Here is a 27,941-nt window from a genome sequence, read left to right as displayed (position 1 = left end):
TCCTCTGCTGATGCTAATACTGTATTTAGACACTTATTTGCCCATATCTTCTTCCATTAAATTTTAGCTATACATATATTACAAATATTTTTTTTTCATAAAGACACATATGTCATCAGCAGAGGATTACGGTCGCGTGAGTTATAGTTGCCTACAGTAACTATAACGGGGGAATTTCATTGGTTTTTTATCAGTAAAATGTCCAGCTAACTATAACATGTGTGAAACCTATGGTTTTTTCAGTGAATTAGCAAGGTTTTTTAAATGCTATTTCCTAACTATAACGTGTGTGAAACCTATGGTTTTTTCAGTGAATTTGTACGGTTTTTTAAATGCTAAGTTACTTTACGCCATTTGTGGCGTGCGCGCCCACTTAACGCAGTTCGTTCCGTGCACGGTTTTTATCAACTTTAATAAGCCCTGTACATTTGGTGGCCTTCGGCCACCAAAAGCACAGGGGGTGAGGTCAATGTGGATAGTGTTTTTTTTATTTCGATTTTATAATTTCATGTTGCCAAAATTACGTTTTTTTTCTCTATTAATAAGCCCTGCACATTTGGTGGCCTGCGGCCACCAAAAGCACAGGGGGTGGGGTAAGTGTGGATAGTGTTTTTTTTATTTTTATTTTTTTACCGTAAGCGTACGGTAAGCTTACGGTAAGCGTACGGTAAGCGTACGGTAAGCGTACCCCGCGAAATTGCCGAAAAAAAAATAAAACCGTTTTTGCTCTTGGGGGATGTTTGGGGACTCCCTCAACATGACTATGTGGGAGGGAGTTGTCAAAACAGCCCCGTAACATGTTTTTGGCCATCATGTTTGATAAACAACACTCAGTGCGAGAGACAAAATGGCGGACGCCGCTTCCTGGTTTCGGCCGATTCGAATGTTTACTAAGATCTAAGAGCCAATCAGAATCGCGCTCGCGCACGCCACCGTAAGCTTACGGTAAGCGTACGGTAAGCGTACGGTAAGCGTACCGTAAGCGGGCTCAGATATATATATTGATTTAAAGGCTATTTTCTCAGAATCTACTGAACAGATTTACACCAAACCTACAAAAGGCACTTCCTTGACCTAGGGACTACCTCTCTGCCAAATTTCTAGTAATTCTGTTCAGCCGTTCGGGCTGTAGCTCGTTCTAAAGGTCCTATGGAAAAATGCATGGGAAAAACGCGTTTTGGGACCCCCCTTTTATCTCAGCCCCCGCTTGACGAATCCCCCCGAGACTTTCAGGGTAGGAGCGGAGCGTAGCGCCCCACCTATTTTGAGAAATTCGCGAGGATTCGTCGACCGGCGCCAAAGTTATTCAAAATAGAATGTTGAGGTTTTCCTATGGAAACGTGGTCCTAACTATAACTACCTACTGGCGACCGCCAGTAGGTAATATATATATATATGTGTAGTAAATCCCTGCAGTACATCCCTTTCGTCGCTGTTCTGCCCTGTCGCATGCAAAGTACAACCATTGTCTGCTGTGTGTCCAGTCTAGTATTTGTTTGTTTTGTGGGCTCTTTCTTTATCTCCCTGTTTTTGTCCTTCTTTATTTTGAGTCTCTCCTCCGTCTCCAGGTGACAGCGCCTCCATAGTGGAGAGTCAGGAGCAGGTGCGCCTGGCCACTGCCCTGTTCCCTGTCATCAGTCTGTTGAACCACTCCTGTGACTCCAACACCAGCATTTCCTTCAGAGGGAGGTCTGCCATAATCCGAGCAGCGCAGCCAATCAGGAGTGGGGAGGAGGTGACTCTTTGCTACGGTAAGCCAGAAGCATCACATGGAGAGTACATGAGCGGTTGACATTGTCATCTGAGAATGGAGTCTGACTTAACCCTGGGTTTTCAGAAGAATGTACTCCAGTGTATTATACAGCTGAAGTGTCTGAAGCATGGGGTGCCGGCTTCATTGTGCATGAATTTGTTTCCCGGATAAAGGAGCGGCTAGTTTCTCAAAGTTTATGCCACTTCCAGTTCCTCCCAGCATAAGGAGCGCTGCTTCCTTTCAGTGTGAAGAAGGATGCTGGTTCGTCCCAGTTTATGCTGGTGCTCGCTGCGCCGAGTGAAAGGCGCTCTGCCTCCTTAAAGTGTAAGGACCTGCCTCTTCGCAGGTCTAGTGTGTCTGTGGCTTTGCTTCCTCCAGAGAAATGCTAGACTCAGGGCAGGAAAACCATGTCCCTGATGACATGGAGACATAGTCTAGGTCTCTCCCTTTATACCTGGCTACTGCTTCATCTCGCTGGAAGAAGCTGAAGTTTCCTCCATCAAGCTCTGGAAAGTTGCATTCTTATCCAGGATTAAAGGAGCGAACATAGAGGGATGGAGACGGCTTTGGTGGGAATCGTTGACGGGCTCAGCTGGAGAGGGGGTCACTTACCATTTCTGCTGGCGCATCCGTTAACTGACAAGCCAACTGGGGGAACAATGTTCGTGGCTGGCTTCTTGATTCATCACTTTTTGTAAAATTACTGCCCTGCGATTTGTGATCAATATCTTTAATACTACTATGAAGGCATTAGATGGAACTAAATGAAATATGGACTGCGCTGATCATGCAGTGCCGGTAACCATTTTTCTCCCGGGGTTTTAAAAGAAAACTTGTCTCTGTTGAACCCTTCTGTACATTTTGCTTTCCTCTGTGGTAGAGGAAAGAAGGGCAGAGCCGGGTTGGGTACCATAGCAGCTCTAGCAATAATGTTCAAGCCAGTCCCTCTCCCTTTCATCTCTCTTTCTGTCTTTCTTCCCTCTATCTCTCCTAAAGCGCATGCTGTGCCAGCTGCATCTAACCTTAAGAACCCGGAGAAAGTAGCAGAGGAGCAAAAAGTGGCCATTTGCCTTAAAAAAACAGCCTCCAAAGGATCCAGCCCACTGGGGAAATGAGAAATGACCAATGGCAGAGATAGGTTGTCCACCGCAGAAGAGCGGCCACAGATGTTGCTGGCATTTCTGGGCTTTGTGAAGAAGGGGTGTGCTGTCAGATGTTATGGCCACAGCCTTGACCCCACCCCTATTTGTGCCACACAAGACTTCCCTGACTGTATAGTAAGGCACACATAGGTGCATTTTGTGGATGGAACACAATCAAGTTGGCCTCCTCATTCTACTTGCGCGTCAGGGCATGTCCTTGTGTAAATACTACTGCTTCATTATGTTTATTTCATCCCACCCCATGATTCATGCTGTGATGGAAGTATAAGTTGTTGAGGGACTATGTGACCCCGTGTTCTCTCTGTGTCACTGTCAATAATTGTTGTTACTGTATCCGGCAGGGCCACACCAGAGCAGACTGATGCTTTCGAGGAGACGGCAGATGTTGAGGCATCAATATTTCTTTGAGTGTCAGTGCCACGCTTGCTTGGAAGAGTTGGCGTCAAATGTGCAAAGCTCATTGGATTCCTTCAGTTGCCCAAAGTGCAAGGCCCCAATGCAGGTAACTTGTTATGGTACTAAATTTGAAGCAGGACTGTAGGGAACAGCCAAAGCTTCAATTTGACCTGTGATTAGATGTACCATTCGATGATGGTCACCCTCACAACCATTATACTTTACAAACTGATAAAGGTCTGGTAGCATGTGCTTTACATTTCACCTTTGAAGATAGATTTGGAAATACCACACTGCCAGTCTCTCTGTTCAAACACGAACAAGTACAGCCTTCACTTCCTGTCTGTGGTATATATTTGCACTTCTCAACTGCATGGGCAAATATATTGTCCATGTTTTTGTTGTGTGTGTGGTGGTGCATCCTTTACTTCACACCTCTAGTGTTTATTAGCACAGGCGGCCAACCCACAGTCTCACTGTATTTCCACATTCAGGTTGCAGTTTGTTGTTTGTGGTTGTGTGTGTGCTTTGAAAGCTGTACTCCATGCCTGTGATATACATTTTCGAATACAGTCTGATTTCCCTGTCTGTGGTGTGTCATTGCATGATCAGGCTGCATTTCCTGTTTGTGGTTTACATTTGCACGGGTACCTTACACTCCTTGTCTAGGGTGTAAATGTGCCCATGTTGGCAGCCTCCATGTATCATTATGTAGATATGCGCAGACCCCTGTTTAAATTGTATGTGGACCCTGCCCTTAGTTTACTTTGTCAAATTTTTGTATTTGCCGGTTGTGCCTCACAATATCACAGTTGAAATAGTGGTCTGTAGTACCATCAACTGTGAATTTACTACTATTAACTACCTATGAATATATTTTGGGAGTCAATGTTAATGTTGTATATCTCCAGGTTGATATCTCGGCCACAATATTGTACATCACAGTATGTGTCTACATGTTATGGCCCCGCTTTAGTCAAGGCGTTAATATGAATCTTGCCTTTTCAGGGTGAAGCTTTACTGAGCTGTTCTAGTGGAGTCTGCGGCCTCACCATCCCCAGTGAGCGCCTGGTCAACCAACTTCACGACCTTGAACTGCACGTCTCTAAAGCGGTGGATCTACTTGAGGCTGACAAGCCAGGTAACCCGAATTAACTTGGGACCACAAACCCATACTCCAAGCGCTGTAGTGAGTAGCTGCAGGAGTTCCCTGCCCTGTTGTACCCTGGTACAGCGGTGTTGCTGTGTTGGAGCCTACCTGACCACAAATCTAAAACAAAAATGCTTTGGTGCAGCCCTGCAGAAAGTAGCTCCAGAAATTGATTGCCTTTGCCAGAAACCAATGACAAAACAGTTGGTTCTGTCAGATTTTGTTCAAGGCTGTTTCAAATCCAATCACTGTCTCGGTATTTGTTTTGTCACAGTATTACATAGCATTAATTGACCTTCCTTTAGAAAGCCATGGCCAACCAGAATCAAGCTTCATCAAACACTCCTCCAATCAGTCACAAATAAATGCAGATAACACACAATCAAAAAGATTGAATATTATTATATAAATTATAGTAACACATAATTCTTCCTGGTGGGCTGGGGCCATTAGAGTCCAGTTTTGAAAGCCCAGGGTGACTTTTCACAACTGATAAGTTTAATTACAGCAGCCGCGTGGAGGAGGGGAGAGGAAGTCAGAGAGAGTGCAATCGGAGAGGGAGAAGAGAGACGGAGGAGAGAGAGGGAAGGATTGGATGGAAAGAGAATTATCACACGGAGAGTAAGGGAGCTGGGCTGATTAGAGCCTTTTTGCCAGGCCTACTCTTGGTTCCCAAGTACACCCTGATTGCAAACACTACTAATTGACACGGAATGCACGACCAACAACTGCAGAGATGTGAATAACCATGGTGTTATAGCTCTTCAACCGCCCAAGCAGAACATCAACTAACATAAACTTGTGTTGGTTGGTTCTTTTCCTTTGCTGAATGAACTTAATTCATGCCAAAGCACGAACAATAAAGCCACTCAGAAGAAACAGCTCAAAAGATTAGTTGATTTATGTAGAAATCAAATGTATATGAGAGAATTCAATACTATTGATCGGGAGGTGTCGGCATTATATTCTGTTTTAGAATGCATGTTTCTGGGACAGAAGGTCCTGCCCATGGTCCTTAAAATGCATAGAGAAACCACCAATACTCCCCTCTAAGATGGTATTTAGCATCATAGAAGGATACGCAGGGCTTCGTTGACCCATCACCCTCATTCCAATTCATCCAATCAGGACGGAGTGTCTTTCCCCATGTTTTGCAAGTCTATCCTCAGCTTTGGGTTGACACGCAGAGTACAGGTGTGTTTGAACATGACAGGTGGTTTGTGAATTGTCTCCAGACATCCATGGCCACATTTTCGAGGTTGCTAGCGGAGCCCAGTACAACATGGGAAAGGGAGCTGAATATTCAAAGAGAATATTTTAGCCCAACCAACAGCTCCTGTTTAATGGTAGACTCCCGGAGACCAAAGGCGAGACAGTCAAAGGCCAAAGTTAGGTAGCAGGAAGATCTCCATTTATTGATGGCGTGCCACCATGACCAACATGGACACACTGTATACCATACATATTCTGGGAAAGGAAAGAAGCCCTTCTATGAGGAAGGATCTAAAGTTTACACTCACAGGGACGAGTAGACTGCCTCGCCACCAGAAATATGAGTAAAAGGTTTGTAGCCTGAACTGCTATTCTGCTGCTATGAGCTGCTAGTCACCCTATAGCCTGGTACGAGTAAGCAGTAGCCATCATTAAAAAAAAAGTCGGTGATAAATTTTGGGTGCTGCTCCAATTAGTAAACCGCGGGCTCTACTGTTTAGTGCGAGTCAAAAACTGCTGTCCAACCATGCACAACACCTTTGAATGCCTTCCTTGCACCACCATGAAACACTTAACGCTTGCCAGAATATCCCCCCCCCCCCGCAGCTTTATCTCTTAATTGTCAAAAAGTAACACAGGCAACTCTGATCCTTCCTTTCACAAAATAACCCCAAATTCTGTGCCTCCACACAACAGGAATAACCCCCTCTGATCTAGACCTCCCCAGTCCCTTGAGGCAGTCCTGGCTCTCACTACCAACATTGTATTGAACCTGCATGCTCATTCTCTCCCTTCAAAAAGTAATCCACTAAGCCCCACCCCTAGCAAACATTACACCCCCTACCACCCTCTGCAGTTTAGGGCATGTATGCTCCTTGCAAGCAAAAAACAAGATAATCACCACAGCTTATCATGTCCTAGCCTTCCCTCCCCTCCAATGTAAATGTAGTTTCTCCTATGACTGGCCTTCTCCACTTCATATTATCCCCCAAAAAGGTCATCTCAATTTGTCATGCCAACTCCCTCCCTGGCAGCGAGCCCCCACATACTGGGACCGCAATGCTCCCTTTGAAGTAATACTCTCAGTCAGGACCCCTCAGGTGTTAGGATGTAAATCACCATCCCTCAGATGTCAGCTTTTTGGCGAGGGTCTCACTCAATGCACCTAAGACAAAAGGCTATTGGTAGGGCACCCACAGATCTATCCCTCAAATTAGGGTTTCCTCATAGCCCTTCAAGTTAAAGATCCCTAAGAAATGTGAGTCTAGGTGGTGGGCCATTAGACATGGGGGTGCTTGTCAGAAAGGAGACATGTATCATTGTTCCTCAGAAAAGGTTGTATGTCATTACAAAGCATGCCTTTACCAAGAATACCATACAGTCTTTACTGTGCATGCCTTTACCACGCATGGTAAGTATATTTAAGGTAAATAAAATAAAACATTATATATATAAATGGAAAAACCTCTACTCCACTTCTGGAAAAGAGCATGCACACGTGGGCTATTTGGGTTAAGGACTTTTTATTAAATGAGCCTCCTCTGGCCCAGCATAGAGAGACGCGTTTCAGCTGCCAGAGCAGCCTTCCTCAGTCTTGTGTGCGCCATTTTGGTAACCGCCTTTATACATTTTAAAATCATAGACATAGACAAAGTTCATGGCATCGGAAATTTAAATATTACATTCGAATTATCTTAAAAACAGCGAATGAATACTGAATTACAATAATATTATGTACATGCTGGCTGTTAATATCGTCAACTGTATGATACTAAGTGCATCAAATAATATTTGAAAATAAAGTCCAATAAATGCAAGAACCGAATCATTGTAGTACATACAATAATTTATACTTCAACACTGACACTGAAAAATAAATGCCTTCATGTTATTTTGAACCTAGTATTCCCCAATAATCACCGTAGGCCATTGTATAAGAAACCATCGCGCTGGTCACATGGTTAAAAGATGTATAGCAATCGTGCTGCTCAAATTTTTCATATTTAGCCTGACAAGATTTTATTAGCACTCCCCTAAGGTGCTTTTAAGTGTAGCGTGTCTCCCTCAAATTGTAATTTTGAGCAGCACCGATTGCTATACATCTTTTTTTCAGTGTCAGTGTTGAAGTATAAATTATTGTATGTACTACAAATATTATTTGAGGTGGTCCTTTTACACCTCTCTGCAACGCAGCTCTGTGGCGCTTACTGGAGATACCTGGTGGGCTAGTTGGACCCCAGGGGCCGTCAAGATTGAAGGGGACTTAATTCCCCAACTTAAAAGGCGCCACGGGGCGCGTTTGCACAGTGGTGAAGTCAGGGGGCGGGGCCTGATGTGACAAGTGTACAAATGCGCACCATGGCGCGTTTCAAGTAGGGGGATTAAGTCCCCTTGAATCCTGAGGGTTCCTAGGGGCCAACTAGCCCACCAGGTACCTCCAAAAAGCACCACAGAGTAGTGTTGCAGAGCGGTGTAAAAAGGGGAGTGGCCTCGGATCACCTCTCTGCAACGCAGCCCTGTGGCACTTACTGGAGGTTCCTGGTGGGCTAGTTGGCCCCCAGGGACCCTCAGGATTCAAGGGGAATTAATCCCCCACCTTAAAACGTGCCACAGGGTGCGTTTGCACACTTGTCACATTAGGCCCCGCCCCCTCCCTGTATCACTGTGCAAACACGCCCCGTGGTGCTTTATAAGTTTGGGGATTAAGTCCCCTTGAATCCTGAGGGTCCCTGGGGGCCAACTAGCCCACCAGGTACCTCCAGTAAGTGCCACAGAGTTGGGTTGCAGAGAGGTGTAAAAAGGGGCGTGGCCTTGGACCACCTCTCTGCAAAGCAGCTCTGTGCCGCTTCCTGGAGGTACCTGGTGGGCTAGATGGCCCCCAGGGACCCTCAGGATTCAAGGGGACTTAATCCCCCAACTTACAACGAGCTAGGAGGCTCGTTTGCACAGTGGTGTAAGGAGAGGGCGGGGCCTGATATAAGAAGTTAGCAATACTGGTGATAATAAAAGGGATAGTTGGCCCCCAAGGTTGACGTTTGGGCTAACTACTCCTCTTGTTACCTCCAGTAAATCCCACACAGTGGGATTGCTAAGAGGTGTTTCGGAGGCCCTGCTCACCTTTCTCCACCACTCTGGAAACGCGACTGGTATGTTATAGTTAGAAATTAGCATTTAAAAAACCTTTGAAATTCACTGAAAAAAACATAGGTTTCAGGCACGTTATAGTTAGAAATTAGCATTTAAAAAACCTTTGAAATTCACTGAAAAAACCATAGGTTTCATTGACGATATAGTTAGTTGGACATGTCACTCGTACAAAACTTCTGCCGTTATAGTTAGTTCAGCTAACTATAACTCTCGCCCCTGCAATGCACTGCTGATGATGTCGCATATTACATCATTCATAACCTGGTCAGTGACATCACGGATGACATCACTGATGGCATCTCAAATGACATCACTGATGACATCATTGATTACATCATCCAAGTGAAAAGCCGATGCACCTCCTCACACTCTAATATAACCTTTGATACACCCACTGTAAAATACAGACTACCATTTTCGAAATCGACACACCAATACCAGTTACTACATACGCACTCACTGATTCCTAGTTCTACACACATCCACTCATTCACCCATACAATCACTCATACATGCAGTCACTCTTCAGTACAACACTATCATATGCACTCATACACCTATACAGACACTCACACACCACCACTCATCCATGGAGTTACTCACACACCTAGTCAGTCATGCAAAGAATCAATCACACTCCCATTTACTCACCTATACACTGTTATACACACACCACCTCACTTATTCATACAGATACTAACAAATACTTACTCTCTTATATAATCACTGATAAAAGTACACACTCATCCATACAGCCACTCTCAGAATCACTGACTTTCACGTTTAGTCATTTATATACTCCAACTCTCACATACGTAGTTACTTAGACATGTACCACTGAGACATCCATTCACTCACCAACACACCCATACTCACCCATCCATACAGCTGTTTCCACATGCACTCTTGAAACCATACATCCAGTGAATTAAACACTCACACATCTCTGCAGAGTCACACACCGACCTCCCACCCACACACACACACACTCAGTCTCCCATACAAATACTCAGGCAACCAATCAATAACCCATATAGACAGTCATGTAGCTACTGACCAACCCATGCAGCACCTTACACAACAACAGACAGACTGGTACAGACATTCACTGAGTTTAGTCACTAACCCTTGCATTCAGTAAGACACATTTAATCACTCACTTATACAGTCAGTCACGCACCTACTAAATCCTCCATCCAGACACTTATACACCCACTCGTTCTTCAATACACCTTGGCATATATATATATAAAACATATTTCAACTTTGCAGGAACACACAGTCACTGGATGATGTCATCAGTGATGTCATTTGAGATGTCATCAGTGATGTCACTGACCATGTCATGAATGATGTAATATGTGACGTCATCAGCAGGGCATTGTGGGGGCGCGAGTTATAGTTAGCTGAACTAACTATAACGGCGGAATTACTCTGGTTTTGTACGAGTGAAATGTCCAACTAACTATAACGTCAATGAAACCTATGTTTTTTTCAGTGAATTTCAAAGGTTTTTTAAATGCTAATGTTCGAGGCATATGAGCTGCAGATTACACACTTTTGCATAGATCGCCATCTGGTGTTGGGCCCGGATGTTTGCAGTTTGTTTTTCCTCTTGGAAAGTCTTTGGAAGTCACGAGGTCGGTGACTCCTCCCTTAGATGGTATTGCGCATGGGCTTTGGCTCCATCCTCAGATTGTTTTTTTCCGCCATCGGGCTCGGATGTAATACTTCGCGCTCCGGTTCCGAACATTTCCAGTTCGTTGATCGAAGCGGAATCCTCGCTCATCGCGGTATTGTTCAGATCCAGTTTTCCTCAATCACCTTCTCTTCGACACATCTTCGATTCCAGTCGGCGACGGCGGCCTTAGGGCCTATCCAAGCTCCGGTCCCGGCTGATGGAAAGAACTCCATTCAAGAAGTGCCCTCGATGTGGGTCCAAATTCCCCCACACCAATCTTCATGAGGTGTGCAACCTCTGCCTCTCCCCTGAACACGAGGCTCGAGACTGTCCCGCCTGCAAGTCTTTCAGATCGAAAAAGACTATTCGAGATCGAAGTGCCAGACGAAACATGGCGCACTCCTCAACCTCCGTTCCAGTCGACATCTTCGGGGACGACGTCGAAGCTCCGGGACAGCAGCACACCGAAGAGGACCTCGTCAGTGCTTCCGAAGCCGACGACTCGGATGTGGAGGACATCACCCCGGCACAGAGGGTCGTGAGTACTATAGCCCCTCCCACACCCGCGCCGACACCCAAAAAGGCTTCGGTCACGCCTTCGCCTCTGGGCCTAGGCAAGACCAGAGACACTGCTTCAAACATCCCACCTTCGGGCCCGGTGAAGAAGCCAAATAAGCCTTCCGGCGGCTCGGGCTCGAGCCAGCCTTCCAGCGGTGCCGAGAAACACACTTCTGCACCGAAAAAGAGACCTGCCTCTACCTCGACACCGAGCTCCGCACCAAAGTCCTCGGTGTCGAAACCCAGCCTTTCGGTACCGACCAAACCCCATAAGGCCCTCGGCACCGACACTTCCGCGCCGAAGCCCACCTCGGCGCCGACCAAGAAATCGGAGGATCCCAAAAAGCACGGCACGGACAAGCCTAAAAAGTCATCGGCCCCGAAACCTTCGGCACCGACGGAACAAACATTGTCACAGGAACTGTTTACACCGGATCCCTTGCAAAAGACTCTTACCAAGGATCCAAAAACTGGACATTTGGCACTCTCTTCTAAAAAGAGACATTTGGACAAACCGGCTCCGCCGCCACCTCCAAACAGGTAGGACTCTGCTACCTCCCCTTTCAGAATGCCTTCCCCACCTCCTCCACCCTCTCCACCTCCGCCCCCTCCGCCTTCTCCACCCCCGCCCCCTCCGCCTTCTCCACCCCCACCTCATCGCTCCCCAACCCCGTCTCCAGACGATGATGATCAGGGGGACCCATATTACGATCCAGGGGATGTGCCACAAGACCCCACCCCTACAGGATCCCCAGACCCATGTGACAACTATAATAATCCAGACATTCCAGACGTCCCACAAGATGACCTTTACCCTTCCAGGCCATCTCCACCGGAAGACTCATTAGGTTTCCACCACCTACTTCAGAGGGCGGCACATTATCACGGGGTAGAGCTACACACTAACCCGGGAGAGGATTTCCTCCTCGACACCTTTGATACTGCACATAGGTCTACCTCCATACTACCTATGCTCAAGGGGGTAATAAAACATGCGCCAGAGGTTTTTAAGGACCCAGTCAGGGCTAGGGTCATTAACCCACGCATAGAAAAAAAGTACAAAGCTGCCCCCACAGATCCTGCCTATATCAAAGGGCCAGCGCCACTAGATTCCCTAGTGGTTTCCACTGCACGGAAGAGGTCAAACTCCCAGGCGTCAGGCGAAGCACCACCACCTGACAAAGAGTCAAAGCTACTGGACGCGTCAGGAAAGCGCACTGCGTCACAGGCAGCCAATATATGGCGTATCGCCAACACTCAAGCGCTATTGGCCAGATACGATAGAGCGCATTATGATGAATTAGAAACCATCATGCACCATCTCCCAGAAAAATACAAAAATAGGGCCAATTAATTAATTCAAGAGGGTAAGACTATAACTAACACCTCCATACGCTGTGCCTTAGACGCAGCAGACACAGCCTCCAGGGCCATTAACACTAGCGTCCTCCTCCATCGCCATGCTTGGCTGAGAGTTTCAGGCTTCAAACCTGAGGTACAGGCCTCCATCCTAAATCATCCCTTTGACCAAGAACACCTATTCGGCCCAAAGGTAGATGAGGCCCTCGAGAAAATAAAGAAGGACACGGATACCGCGAAATCTATGGGAGCCCTGCAGTCACACCCTCCTAGGCGCTCCTTTCGCCGCTCTTCCTTTCGGGGTACGGCTAGAGGCTACTCCTCAGATAGCACGTCCACTTCCTACAAATCCCCTGCTCAATCCACCTTCACAAGGGGTTAACAAAGAGGCTGCTATAGGGGCAATAACAATAAAGGCAGAGGCAAAACAAATACCGCCCGCTCTGCCACACCCCCTACCCAATGACTTCCCCCCGCTCCCTCCAGACCATCACACTCCGGTCGGGGGCAGGCTACAAAATTTCCTTCAGGTCTGGGAGACCATCACCTCAGACAGATGGGTGACCCAAATTATTCGCTCAGGGTACTGCCTAGAATTGACATCTACCCCCCCAAACATTCCACCCAGGCAACGCCCAATGTCACAAGAACATTCCACATTACTGAAACAGGAGGTAATCTCCCTCCTACAAAAACATGCAATAGAACAAGTTCCCGCCAATCAGCAAAATCTAGGGGTCTACTCCCTATGTTTTCTGATACCAAAAAGATACGAGACTCTACGACCTATTCTAGATCTCCGGCCTCTAAACACATACATACATTCGGACCATTTTTACATGGTAACACTTCAGCAGTCACTTCCGCTCCTCTCCCAGAACGACTTTCTCACCACACTGGACTTGAAAGACGCATACTTTCACATTCCGGTACACCATGCTCGCAGAAAGTACCTCAGATTTGTAGTGGACGGGCAACACTACCAGTTCAAGGTGCTCCCATTCGGGGTCACAACAGCACCAAGGGTATTCACCAAGTGCCTAGCGGTAGTAGCGGCACACCTCAGAAGACAGCACATTCACGTCTTCCCATATTTGGACGACTGGCTAATAAAAGCCACGTCCTACAACCAATGTGTACACCACACCGCCACTACAATCCAACTACTTCACCAGCTAGGCTTCACGGTGAACCACCAAAAGTCCCAGCTAACACCATCCCACATAAAGCAATACCTCGGTGCCACCATAGACACCTCAAAAGCCATAGCCTACCCCAATCCTGCCAGGATTGCAAGCATTCAGGCTTTGCGTCAAAGATTCATACCTCAACACTCTCTCCCAGCAAGAGTGTTTATGCAACTGATAGGGATGATGGCCTCTTGCATTTTCATAGTGCCTCACGCAAGACTCCAGATGCGTCCACTCCAAGAGTGCTTAGCGCACCAATGGAACCAGGCCCAGGGGCAACTGACAGATCTGGTGTTGGTAGACGGTCGCACCCATCGCTCTCTGCAGTGGTGGAACACCACAAATCCTTCCAGAGGTCGACCGTTCCTGGACCCGGTTCCACAAATAATCCTAACAACAGACGCATCGCTCTCCGGCTGGGGAGCTCATCTATTACACCTGACAGTGCAGGGCACATGGACGCCGCAACAAAAGTTACTCCATATCAACCATCTGGAGTTACTGGCAATCTTTCTAGCCCTAAAATCCTCTCAAAGACAGATCTTAGGCAAGGCAGTCCTCATTCACACAGACAACATGACAGCCATGTACTACATTCAAAAACAAGGCGGCACACACTCTCCACAGCTCTCTCAACTAGCACAGAGCATATGGAGATGGGCAATTCCACACAAAATCTTTCTCCTAGCCCAACATGTCCCAGGAGTCCAAAACACCATGGCAGATCTGCTCAGCAGACACACGCAGCAGATCCACGAGTGGGAACTTCACTCACAGGTTCTTCACCCCTTCTTTCAGATGTGGGGGCATCCACAGATAGACCTCTTCGCCACCCATGAAAACAAAAAATGCCCAAGCTTCGCCGCCAGATACCCACACCCATTGTCCAAAGGCAATGCGATATGGATGAACTGGTCAGGCAAATTTGCGTACGCCTTTCCACCTCTCCCACTAATTCCATTAGTGGTGCGAAAGCTACAACAGCATTCCCTCACACTGATCCTAGTAGCTCCAACGTGGGCCAGACAACCGTGGTACACCACGCTGCTGGAACTCTCAGTAGTACCACACCAAAAGCTACACCTCTCACCATGCCTCCTAACCCAGAACCATGGAGAGATCAGACACCCGGACCCAGCTCAGCTCAACCTTGCGATCTGGCTCCTGAGATCCTAGAATTCGGATACCTTAACCTCCCCCCTGACTGTATGAACGTCATTAGAGAAGCTAGACGCCCTACCACTAGAGCCTGCTACGCTTCCAAGTGGAAAAGATTTGTTGTTTATTGCCATAACAACACAATCAATCCTCTAGACGCATCTATACAGCACATCATATGCTACTTGCTCCATTTACAAAGGTGTAACCTAGCATATACAACCATTTGGCTACACCTCGCAGCAATTGCCGCTTACCTACAGAACAGACAGCACCTGTCACTTTTCAGAGTGCCTGCCATTAAAGCCTTCATGGAATGCCTCAAACAAATAATTCCCCCCAGAGTACCACCCTCACCTGTGTGGAACTTAAATATAGTTCTCACAAGGCTAATGGGACCGCCCTTCGAACCTTTGCATAAATGCGAACTGCAATTTCTCACATGGAAAACAGCTTTTCTTGTAGCCATCACTTCCCTTAGAAGGGTCAGTGAGATACAAGCACTTACTATACAGGAACCTTTTCTCCAAATGCACCAGAACAAGGTTATTCTCCGTACCAACCCAAAATTTCAACCCAAAGTCATTTCCCCCTTTCATTTAAACCAATTGGTAGAATTACCGGTATTTTTCTCACAACCTCAAACGGTTGCACAAAGGGCTCTACAACGCTAGATGTTAAACGGGCCTTACTTTACTATATCCAGAGAACACAGCCTTTCAGAAAGACAAAACAACTATTTGTCTCTTTCTCTCCACCACACAAAGGCAACCCCATCTCTAAATCAGGGATAGCCAGGTGGATTGTAAAATGCAGACAGATTTGCTACCACAAAACAAAACGAACGCTATCTGTTCCCCACAAAGCCCACTCTACACGAAAGATAGGGCTTCTATGGCGTTTCTAGGGAACATCCCATTAGATGATATCTGCAAAGCAGCTACATGGTCAGCACCGCACACTTTCACTAAACATTACTGTGTAGATGTGCAAACCAAGCAACAAGCTAGTGTGGGCCGGGCTGTACTAAAAAGTCTATTTCAAACCACTGCAACAGATACTGGTGGTCGCCGCTAAGGTTGGGAACTGCTATATAGTCTATGCAAAAGTGTGTAATCTGCAGCTCATATGCCTCGAACGGAATATGTTACTTAGCAGTATGCATCTGTTCTTGGCATGTAGAGCTGCAGATCTACACACGCCCACCCGCCTCCCCGGCTACCTGTATCTGTTCCAGTCTATCTTACTTAGATACAACACACATGGGTTTCTTCACTGTTATTACTACGCTCCATCTTTCCCTGTTGGCGAAAAACAATCTGAGGATGGAGCCGAAGCCCATGCGCAATACCATCCAAGGGAGGAGTCACCGACCTCGTGACTTTCAAAGACTTTCCAAGAGGGAAAACAAACTGCAAACATCCGGGCCCAACACCAGATGGCGATCTATGCAAAAGTGTGTAGATCTGCAGCTCTACATGCCAAGAACAGATGCATACTGGTAAGTAGCATATTCCTTCTAACTATATCATGCCTGAAACTATGTTTTTTTTCAGTGAATATATATTTGTGTGTGTGTGTATGTATATATATATATATATATATATATATATATGTATATATATATATATATATATATATAATTATGTATTCACTGAAAAAACCATAGGTTTCAGGGGTGTTATAGTTAGCTGGACATTTCCCTCGTACAAAACCCTAGAAATTCCCCCGTTATAGTTAGTTCAGCTAACTATAACTCGCGCGCACCCGCAATGCACTGCTGATAACGTCACATATTACATCACTCATGACATGGTCATATTTTTTAAACTATATTTTCAAAACATTATTATTATTATTTTCCATTTTTTGGGGATCCGCGCATCCTATTCGCACCTTTCTCGACCCCTACGCGCAAGCATCCGCGTACGGTAAGCGTTGGGTACGTGTTTGGTGCGCGATTGCATTGCGACCGGTACGTGACTCCAAGCCTATACGCGACACGTACGATGCACGTTATGCGACGCTTGCGCGCTTCCGCGATGCATCATGTGCGTGCAAGACACGGTCGGTGCGCGAATCCCGAGAAATATTTAACATTTAAAAAAAATATATATATGTATTTTATGTGAATATTAATTGAAGACAAACTGTAAACTACTCATAAAAGTAATATATTTTTACTTCTAATCCTATTTTCTTTTCAAATTCAATTTCGCGGATGCGCGCTGGGTGCGTGCTGCGTTGCACGGTGCGCGGATCACATGTGACCTGAAAAAAAGAGATTTGATTGGTTCATTACACTTCCTGTTCTAACTATTGAATGACCCCACCCATTTCAATCATTCTTCTTTGACCTTCTTTGGAGGATCATCTCTTTGCAGAGAAGAAGCTTTTTTGACTAGGTTTTCACTTAGCTCAAACTTTTTTCTTAAGAAACAATGGCTTCAGGGCAGCAGGCATCTCCTGGATCTCCTCATTCCACTGAGGGTGATTTTTTTGGAAGAGCCACCACGCACACCACGTTTTTCATCTGTGGTGTGGACATTTTTCACGTATCCTGAGGGGCAACCAAAGACCAATGCCACCTTGGTGACCTGCAAGATCTGCCAGAGAGTGCTGTCCCGTGGGGATCCAAACGAAAAATATTCCTGCGGAACTGCGAGCATGATGAAACTTCTGAGGACCCTTCATCCGGTAAACCTTGCTCGGGAGGAATGCCGAAGAATGATAGTTGTTCCTGCTACTTCGGATTCATCGCAGCCAAGCACTTCAAGGGTGGATCCTTCTGCACAAAATTTGGACATCCGTCCGCAGTTCCAATACTTGAAAGTGCTCTGCATAAAATGCAATGCTATTTTATGCTACGGGGAGCAGTCTATTGATCTAATCTGCTGCAAGCAAGAGAGTCACCATTGCTAGTTTTTTTTTTTTCCCCTGAAGTTCATTGTTTTGTTACTCCAGTTCTGTTTTTTCCTTTTTTTTTTCCAAAGAAAATCCCCAAAAAATTAAAAATTGTTCAAAAAAACAAAAAAAATATAAAAGAAAAGAGAAGAAAAAAAAAAGTTCTTCTAAGAACTAACTCTCCTGGTTTCAAAAAAGAGCTATATATTTGTTTGTTGGTGTGTGAAAGTTTAGATGAATGTATGTGTAGAACGTAATTGACTGAATGAATGCATTAATAGCGTATGGTGAATGTATAAGTGCAGAACTATGAGGCAGTGCTGCAGCATCACACAGTAACCTCTTTAACTGCAGTGTGCTGTAATACTTCCGAAGCACAGGGATGCAACATGTGTACATAAATATGTTGCACATCTATGCTTCTCTCTGCACGGCTGCTTAAATTGCAGCCATGTGGTGACACAGGCACCCTTACACCATAGTGGAAGGATATCTGTGTCATGTGCTGTTGGTTTTTGTGCAGAAAGACACACCTTCCTGCACAAAAACAATCAGTAAACGCATTTTTCTCCTTCAATGTATGCTGAACATTTTAGCATGCATTGAAGATTTAAAAATGAGGAGAAAAGAAAACAATTCTCCTTGTTGTGCTTTCGTACACCAATTAGAGAATGGTGCAGCATTCACACACATATCGAGATTTATGATTTCTGATAAATCTGGAGATGTGTCTTGTTCTATGAGTATTCAGTGCAATCATGCACAACAACACTTATAAAACAACCTTTCAATGCAAAGTGGTGTGTATGATGAGGTTGTATTTATATGGAGTAGAAAAAGTATACAGAGCGCCTTTTCCTCTCTTTGTAAATATGAAAGAGTGTCTTGTGCAATAACTATGTTACAAAAAGTGACATATTTCTGTTTTAAAATTGCTTCCGAATGATAGAAGGTAAGCACAGAGTTTTGTCTGCAAAGATGCTCAAACAAAAATGATTGAAATGATTGCGGTCCTTCAATAGGTACAATGGGAAATATTATGAACCACTCAAATCTGTTTTTTTGGAGGTCACATAATATCCGGTAACAGAGAGATTTCAAAACTACATCAGTATAAACAGTGTTTTTAAAAACTTGTTCAATCTTTGTAGGTTCTTGCAGATCTGCCCATTCTGCATATTAATACTTAGTTAAACTTACCTTCACAGTAATAGAAATTAAAAATGGTATACATTTTTTTCAGATTTTTTTTTCAATGTAAATTGATGTAAACTGCTTATTTTAGAATTAGGATCTGTAAAGAAAAGAAAAAATAGTTATAACATGTAATAATACATTTTTTACAACACAGCATAATTTCAACAAAGTAATTTGTTTTTTGCTGTTCTCAGAATATATTGAATTTCACTAGAAATAGTGATTTCAATCATACTCATCACTTAACAGCGGGAAAAAAAAAACAATCAAAAAGATTGTTTAAAAAAAACCCAAATGCTATTCTCAGTAAAATACCAGAAAATACAAATCACACATATATGAAATGCTTATGGCTAACAAAATTTTATAACTTTAACTTATAAAAACTGTAAATGTTGTCGCTTTAAAATATTCACCGAGTCAATGAGCACAAAAAAGTCCATAATTCAAACATATACCTTTCCTTGAGGCCAAATGGTAATTTTGCACTTGTTTTTATGTAAATTGTCCAATGCTAGTCCTATTAAATTATAATAATAAATTCCTCAGAGAATGAATTATCTTCCTAAAACTTTGACTTTAAAAATATTAGGTAGGAGTTTGGTAATTCCCTAGGCAAACGTTGTTTGAAAACCAACTGGGAATCATTACAAAGTGTCCAGCCTTTGTCACATTTTAGATAGGCAGTGTAATGTCCAGATGTGGTGGAAGGACCATCATGGAAAATTATTGCAATTGCTACAAAGTCCTTCCTGATATTGATAGTTGTGTTGCTACAAACCGCTTTATTAAAGTATCCAATTTTCTTCCATCAGCTGTACAACGTTGCATCATTAAAATTATGTATTGTCCATATTTTGTTAAAAATAATGTGGATAACATTTCCGATTTACATTGGCTACACTCCATGTTTTGATTTGCACCTTTAACTAATTTATTGAAAGACACTGATTTACAGTCTGGTAATGTTAAATACAGAAATCTTTCAGTGTCTACATTAGTGGTACATGTATACATGCAATTTTCACAATGATGTTCCCATTTGTAAGAAAGGCCAAAAATATTTTCTATTACTACACCTTCATTTTCAAAAATGGTAAGCATAGATTGTATTTTACATGTATCTGTTGTCAATTTTTCATAAACAGAATGCAACAGAGAACAACATCTTTTTTGCCGATTCTGCATAATTTGTTCTTGCAAACCTTCAAGATAAAAAACAACATTGACCACTACATTAGCATAGCAGTTGACACCTGAACTATTTTCAAACTTTTAAACCAACAACCTCTTCAACAGTGTCCAATTTCTTTTTACTTGCAATCACAACATTATCTTGTTCTTTTCCCTTCTCGACACCTTCAGAACAGATATTCTCAAACCTTCTTTTTCGACCAATCACACGCTTTTCAAATACAGGATATTGACCTAAATTTGGAGCATACACCCTTCTTAACCTATTATACTCTTTTACACAGTTTGCATCTGCAGTAACCTTTGTCTCATCAAAATCAATCAAAAACAAACCAGATGATGTTCTGACTCGCGACAAAGCAACATATGCCATACCCTCTTTAAATACAGTAGATCCAATGTTCACCAATGCACTGTCTACACTTAATCCATGAGATTTATGAATAGTCACTGCATATGTCAGAGAAAATGGAAATTGTTTCCTACGGACATATAAATCTTTAACAAGCAAAAAAACGAACTGAACAACGACCAATTTCTTTAACTTTTTCAATCTGATCAAATTTAATTTTTAAAAATTCAATTCCTTTTTTTTTCTGATAATTAACAAAATCCACCACTTTACCCATTGCACCATTAACTAGCCCTTTTTCTACATCCAAATTACGCCTTCAAATTACCCGACAGTTTACACACGCATATAGTGTCTTTTCTAAACCAGCTGTTTTAGATATTTTTTTTTCTAAAGAATCCAGTTTTGTTTTCAACTTTCCCGTCAAAATAATAGTGATTCCTTCATGCTCTATTTTATCGATGGCTTGGCTTCCATTTTTATAATTTCTTCATTTTCAAGTTTCAATAGTTCTTCGTTGAATATGGAACACACGTGCAGTGTTGGCATTAAGCAGATCACTGATTTATTTTCAGCAATTTTCATGTACACTTTTGCAGGAACTATATTTTCATTTGGAAACACATTGCAAAGTAATCAACTCTCCAAAGCTTGTTTGCCATGTTTTGTAAGAATTCCAATTCTTATATCTTGAAGAATACTTCCATATTCAGCATCATTTGCCTGTCGCATATTTGTTGTCAGTTCTTTGTATTCAAAATTAGTCCAAATTTTCACATTACCAACACTACCAAGAGACTTTCTGGTATGTTCATGTGCAAGTGTTTTAAATACCGGCTGTCCTTTTACCGGAGTCAGTTGCAGTAGATCTCCAAAAACTATGACGTGTTTTCCTCCAAATAACACGTCAAACTCTGTTTTAAGAATTAGCTGCATTCTTAAATGCACAAAGGCAAGCATCAAGTTTGAGACCATGCTCACCTCATCAATAATGAGAAGTTTCATTTTCTTCAGGACTCTTGAAACTTCACAACAAGCTTCTCCAGATAGCTTGTGGTATTCCAATTTGTTCTCATGCTCTAATGGTAGCATTAGTAAGCGATGTAAAGTAATTCCTTTAATGTTATGTGCTGCCAACCCAGTTGGAGCAGTGACAACACAAGACAAATGCGACTCAGTTGTTTTCTGCAGATAACTTGTAATTACATTAATTAAGAAACTTTTTCCTGTTCCAGCTTGACCACTCACATACATTCGGATAGGTTGAAATGATGTACATGAGCACCCTTTCTTTTCATGAAGTAATCCATGGTCAATCTGCTCTTTCACTTGTTGATATATTTGTTTCTGTTCAACATTTAGTTGTTCTTCCAAGTTTCCTAACTGTATTACATCTTCTTGAGCTTGATACATTGCTGTTTCCATCTCATTCATGGCAGTTGCTGCTTCATTTTCAACAATTGGTTGTCCAAGTGGATTGTGACTCAGTGCAGCAGAAATGTGACTGTCTTGAGAACTGTCTCCAGCAATCTCAGCTGCAATTGTAGCTTCTTGATCAATTTCATCATTCAACATTTTCACATAATTTGCAAAAGCACTGCATTGTATGCCATCTTTACAAGCATTAAATTAATCTTCATAGCTCTGAAAATCTCCAAGTAATTCCAGTTCTGAACGCCATGGTTTGAACATTTGCAAAAGGGCTAAATAGTAAAATTCCCTTTTATCAGCAGTGTCGCAACTCAGTTTCCTGTGATTAATTAAATTACCTTTCCTTTGTTTCACCAGACAACCTTCGGAACCAATCACTGCATATTTTCCATCATTGAAATTCTCTCTAGTATTCCGTTGAAAAGTGTAGTTTTGCAGCACTTCATAGATACACATGTTTTCAAGATGATGATTTCTGTTTGGGTAATATGTGTCCAACATATTCGTTTTCAAAATATCTTTATTTCTGGTTCTTTTTCTGCTAAATATTCAATTTCTTGAACAGATTTCAGAACCCGATTTCGCATTCCTGCAAGACCTAGACTCACCCAAATGATTCTTCTACTTTTGGAATATAGACTTGCAGATGATAACCGATCTGAACATTCATATGCTCCAATTTCACGATGCGATAACATCTTCAAACTGAAACTGTATAATTTCTTACTTAGAGTCTTCTCGTGAGAAATCTCTTCCCACATTTCTTTCAATTCAATCTTTTCTGATTTAGTAATGTAGGATGTTACATATCGAGCAACAGCAATGGAATTGTCCGCAACATACTGAATATCCATGTTAGCGTTCCACATGGATACAATAACTGGATTGTAGTCATTTATGTATTTTGATTCTTCGCTTCTTCTTAAGTTGTAGGTATTTTTCTGAGACTTTCTTGTGATGGTATGTCGCATAGCTGACATAAAACCGTTCATTCTTCCTTTGGATAATACAGGACGTGGAAATCCAAAACGACATTTGGTATTGAACTTATCCTTTGACTTGTACTTTCGTCAACAGTATTTTCCACATCGATGGCTTTGGAATCGTAAGACTTGTTGTTTTAAGTTTTTATGTTCTCTGCTATTGGGTACAGCACATGTTCTCTGCTATTGGGTACAGCACATGTGGCATAATCTTCAATGAAAGACAAAACAGTTTCATCTGAATCTGTTCCAAATTTGGGGGCGTCCTTGATCCAGAACAACATATGTATATGAGGAGCACCTCTTGCTTGATACTCCTTTCTCCAAAAGAAATCCACAACTTCTCCAAGAGGAGGATTCTTTTTATTGCAGATGAAAGACATCATAGCTTCAAATCTATGATTGAAATATCTGCATACATTAACAGGATCCAAAGAGCACAATTCTCCAGGTGTCTTGTATTCAATATTTTTTATATTGGAATTTGCCTCTCGAAGAAATTCAAGTAAATAATCCCAAGCATACTCAGCACAGCTTAGTGTAACAAACCATGTAGGAGTTCCCAAGTTCCGTAGCATACATTTCAGTTCTCCATGACGACGGTATCAATATTCATTAGTCCCACGTTGACATGCCAATAGATTAATCAACTGAGATTCTAAATGATCATCTCTCTGATGCACTTTATCCATAAAATCCTTTGCAGTTACATTTTGCAGATCCATTCCAGTTTTTAAAATGTGATTTACTGCATATGAAAGTCCAGACAAGTCACTTTCAAACAGAAGATGAAACATATAAGGGATACATTGTCGAAATCTTGGATCTTCTGCATATAATCTTGTTGTCCGATATTCAGATTCAGGAATCTGCACAGGACGTTCATCATATCGTCCACCTTTTCCTGTTGGAAACAACTGCGGGAAACAACGAGCTTCCAAGCTCTCTTCCCATACACTCATGGGACTTCCAGTTGCTTTTTTAATTTGGAACAACTCAATCGTATTCCCCATCACCTCTTTGGAATGAAGTGGATGTACACTGTAATGTTCATGTATTTCTTCACATCTGGACATGTCCACTTAATGTTTCAGTATCTTCTGCTAAATCTATTTCTTTTTCTCCTACAAACACATTTCTATAGTACTCATTATTTTTTAACAGATACAATGATGCCTTTTGCACTTTTCTAACATCCACTAACTCTTGCCAGATTTTCTTATTCTTAGTAGGAACACCCTTAACTAGAATGACTAGTGGCTCATTTTCTGCATGGTCTATACCAATAGTTTCAATATTTTTCCTTAAATCTAACGGTAAATACACAACTCTTCCTTTCAATCCTCTTTGCAACTCTGATGGAGGCAATTTACCTGTTTTAGGCTCCATACGAACAATAGCCTGAAACGGGTGAACACATTGAATGAGAATAGACTCATACATATTTAAATCTATCAGCTCTGGAGAAGAATAGCAACCAACTCTAGATTATTCTGAACAGCTCTAGCAGGCATTTTATTCTCATCTAATTTGTTATAACAATATTTGCAAATACGCTGCTCAGATCCCAAATCAAAACAATCCTCTACCAACAAATAAGTTGCAAATTCCATCCACTTATCATTCTCTTCTATTTCACTTTTTAAATACAGATTGACACCCCTAGTATGATTTTTATGGTGAGTTCACCGACAACAAATACAAGAAACATTTGGTCTTTCACCTGAAATTACCTTAAACTTTGTGATTTCATCCTCAAACTTTTTTGTAATTACGGGTTCTACATTGTCTTCAACTTTTTTTTCTACTAATGTGTCAATTTCTGCACTCTCTTGCTGAGGACCAAAGTAACAAAACTCAATATCATCACAAACCTTCTTCACATCTGATACTGAGCCACGCAAAAGAGCACTGTTCAACACATTTCACTTTAGTGTTGGACTTTTCGCATAATACAATCTTCTCACTAACTTCCGCATTTGAGTATGATGTACTGCCAGCATCCTGAAATGGTGAAAAACACTTTGACAAACTTTCCTAGAAAGATCAGCCAGAGAATGACCTTGCAAACCAGTATTTTTTCTCACTCTGCAAGGGTCTAGTCCTTGCAACACCTTAATCTTTTGTTTAACACTTTTTTTACTATATGCTCGTAAAAAACTACATAATTTATCAATAGATTCCTGTTGTACACTACAAATACTACTGCAATCCCAAATGTACACAGGGTGTTTAGGACGTCTCCCTAGAACTTCATCAGCTATCACTTCTTCTGCATTTCCTTCAACCATTTTCTCTTTCTCAATTGGACAACCATCTCTAACCTCATAACCTCTACCACTGGTGTCAACTGCATACAGTAATTTTTTGCTCTGTAAATAACTCTCTTCATTAAAGAAAGGCTCTGAACTGGAACTGTGTTTCCATTCTCCCAAAAAAACATCACCACATTTTTTTCTATTAATTACTCTTTTCCTCCTACTTTTGGCCTTCATTAAATGGATTGGTTTATCTAGTGATCGAATTCTGTTTAATACTAAAATGGATAGTTTCCTTTTGACTTCAAAAGCCTTTTCAACAATATTTTCAATATTCTTTTTATAAAATAGAGCTCTCTATTTCTTCACATCTTTCAGCAAATTATGTACTACTCTCTTGTAAAATATTTTTTTTTGCGTAATTCCTTATACTGATTTTGCCTTGTTTTAGCATACTTTGTCTCCTTTGACTGAACATTTGCTTTTTTGCTTTTCCTCTTATTTTGATTTTTTTTTCTAGTTGAAGCATTCTCAGTGGTTTCAGCATTCTGTACATTCTGTTTGCTCCAACAAACATTTTTAATAAATTGCTTTCTGATCTTACCAGAAGATTTTTTCTTTTTAGCCACATTATCTTGTACATTCAATACTTGTGGATCATGTTTCTTCAAGTAATTCTCCTGTCTCTGTTCTTTTCTTTTTCTTTTTTTTTCTGGCATGATTTCTCTATTTTAACATTGAAAAACAGTATCTGTAAAAAAGAATCACAAATAAAAGTATATTAATAACTTTCAAGTTTATACTATTCTATTACTGTAGAACCACATTTTATATAAAAACTGACTTAAGAAACTATAGCCCTGAAGCACAAGTGTAACGATGGTTAAAACACTACATGCATAGTGCATACTACTTTGAAGCAGTTCATGCCCTAAAGCCTACCTCACTAAAAGACTACATGCTAACTGACTGAATCATTACAGTACTATAAGGAAACACACTGGGTGAGTGACAAGGTGTTTTCTAGAAGTGTATGAATACTGACATGGATATTGATGGTGTGAAAGACAAGTGTGTAGGTGATTAGAGACATACATGCATAGTGGACACGTGTTTGAATCCATCCATATGATAAGGCCTGTCTCAGTCCAATAGTACTTGCATACTGGCTGAATGTTTTGAGTACTGCAAGGAGAGTGCCAGGATGAATTTATACGTATTTGTATTTTGGTGCAGTAAATACATTAGTACATGGTGCTGAATAAGTCACTGGAGAAGTATAAGGGGAGTGACAGAGTGTTTACGGGAACTGTATGAATACTGTCTGGGATATTGAAGTTGTGAAAGAAAAGTGTGTAGGTGGCTAGAGACCTACATGCATACTGGATAGACGTTTGAAACAGTCCAAAGAGTAACACTTGGATCACTGCAAAACTACCTGGAAGTGTATGAATACTGACTGGGGAATTGAAGGCGTGAAAGACAAGTGTGTAGGTGGTTAGAGGACTGCATACATAGTGGATAGGTGTTTGAAAAAGTCCATGTGCTAAGGCCTGGCTCACTGCATGAGTACTTGGATACAGACTGAATGATTAGAGTACTGCAAGGAGAGTGCCTAGGTGAATTTATAAGTGTTTGGGTTTTGGCACAGTGAATGGATTAGTCCATGGTGCTGAATGGGTCACTAGAGGACTGCAAGGGGAGTGACAGGGTGTTTGCTAGAAGTGTATGAATACTGACTAGGGAATTGAAGGGGTGAAAGACAAGTGTGTAGGTGGTTAGAGGACTGCATGCATAGTGGATAGGCATTTGAAGCAATTCATGTGCTAAGGCCTGGCTCACTGCATGAGTACTTGGGTACTGACTGAATGATTAGAGTACTGCAAGTAGAGAGCCTGGGTGAATTTATAAGTGGTTGGGTTTTGGCGCAGTGAATGGATTAGTACATGGTGCTGAATGGGTCACTGGAGGAGTGCAAGGGGAGTGATAGGGTGTTTGCTGGAGTGTATGTATACTGACTGGGGAATTGAAGGTGTGAAAGACAAGTGTGTAGGTGACTAGAGGCCTGTATGCAAACTGGATAGGGGTTTGAAGCAGTCCATGTTGTAAGGCCTGGCTCGCTGCATAAGTACTTGGGTACTGACTGAATGATTAGAGTACTGCAAGGAGAGTACCTGGGTGAATTTATAAGTGGTTGGCTTTCGGTGCTGTGAATGGATTAGTACATGGTGCTGAATAAGTCACTGGAACACTGCAAGGGGAGTGACAGGATGTTTGCTGAAAGTACATGGATACTGACTGGGGAATTGAAGCTGTTAAAGACAAGTGTATAGTAGGTTAGAAGACTGCATGCATACTGCATAGACATTTGAAGCACTCTTATGTGGTAATGCATGGTTCACTACATGAGTACCTGGAAACTGACTGAATCATTAGACTACTGCTAGGAGAGTGCCTGGGTAAAACTTTTAAGTTTTTCAGTTTTGGCGCAGTGAAGAGATTAGTACATGGTACTGGATCAGTCACTGGATGAGTGCAAGATGAGTGACAGGATGTTTATTGAAGTATATAGATACTGACTAGTTAATTAAAGAAGTGAAAGACAAGTGTGTAGGTGACTAGAGGCCTGTATGCAAACTGGATAGGGGTTTGAAGCAGTCCATGTTGTAAGGCCTGGCTCGCTGCATGAGTACTTGGATACTGACTGAATGATTAGAGTACTGCAAAGAGAGTGCCTGAGTGAATTTATAAGTGTTTGGGTTTTGGCGCAGTGAATGGTTTAGTACATACTGCTGAATGGGTCACTGGAGGAATGCAAGGGGAGTGATAGGGTGTTTGCTGGAGTGTATGTATAC

The 27,941-nt window shown here is 42.4% G+C and overlaps 1 protein-coding gene across 2 annotated transcripts in view; it reads left to right on the top strand.

Annotated features, from left to right (window-relative positions):
• SMYD4 (SET and MYND domain containing 4) overlaps positions 1-27,941 on the top strand; it is a 182,851-nt gene that overhangs the window by 107,353 nt on the left and 47,557 nt on the right. The window contains exons 6-8 of one of the 2 annotated variants that reach the window (XM_085649075.1): positions 1,569-1,751; positions 3,258-3,418; positions 4,321-4,453. In XM_085649075.1, coding sequence (XP_085505201.1) covers positions 1,569-1,751; positions 3,258-3,418; positions 4,321-4,453 — 477 coding nt within the window. Of the gene's footprint in view, positions 1-1,550; positions 1,752-3,257; positions 3,419-4,320; positions 4,454-27,941 lie in introns of both variants that reach the window. The other variant, XM_085649074.1, reaches the window with a different exon arrangement.

Source organism: Triturus cristatus, chromosome 3_2 (assembly GCF_964204655.1).
Source record: "Triturus cristatus chromosome 3_2, aTriCri1.1, whole genome shotgun sequence".
NCBI classification, from domain to species: Eukaryota; Metazoa; Chordata; class Amphibia; order Caudata; family Salamandridae; genus Triturus; species Triturus cristatus.
Note: the sequence above shows the minus strand (reverse complement) of the source record. Positions and strands in the feature narration are given on the sequence as shown.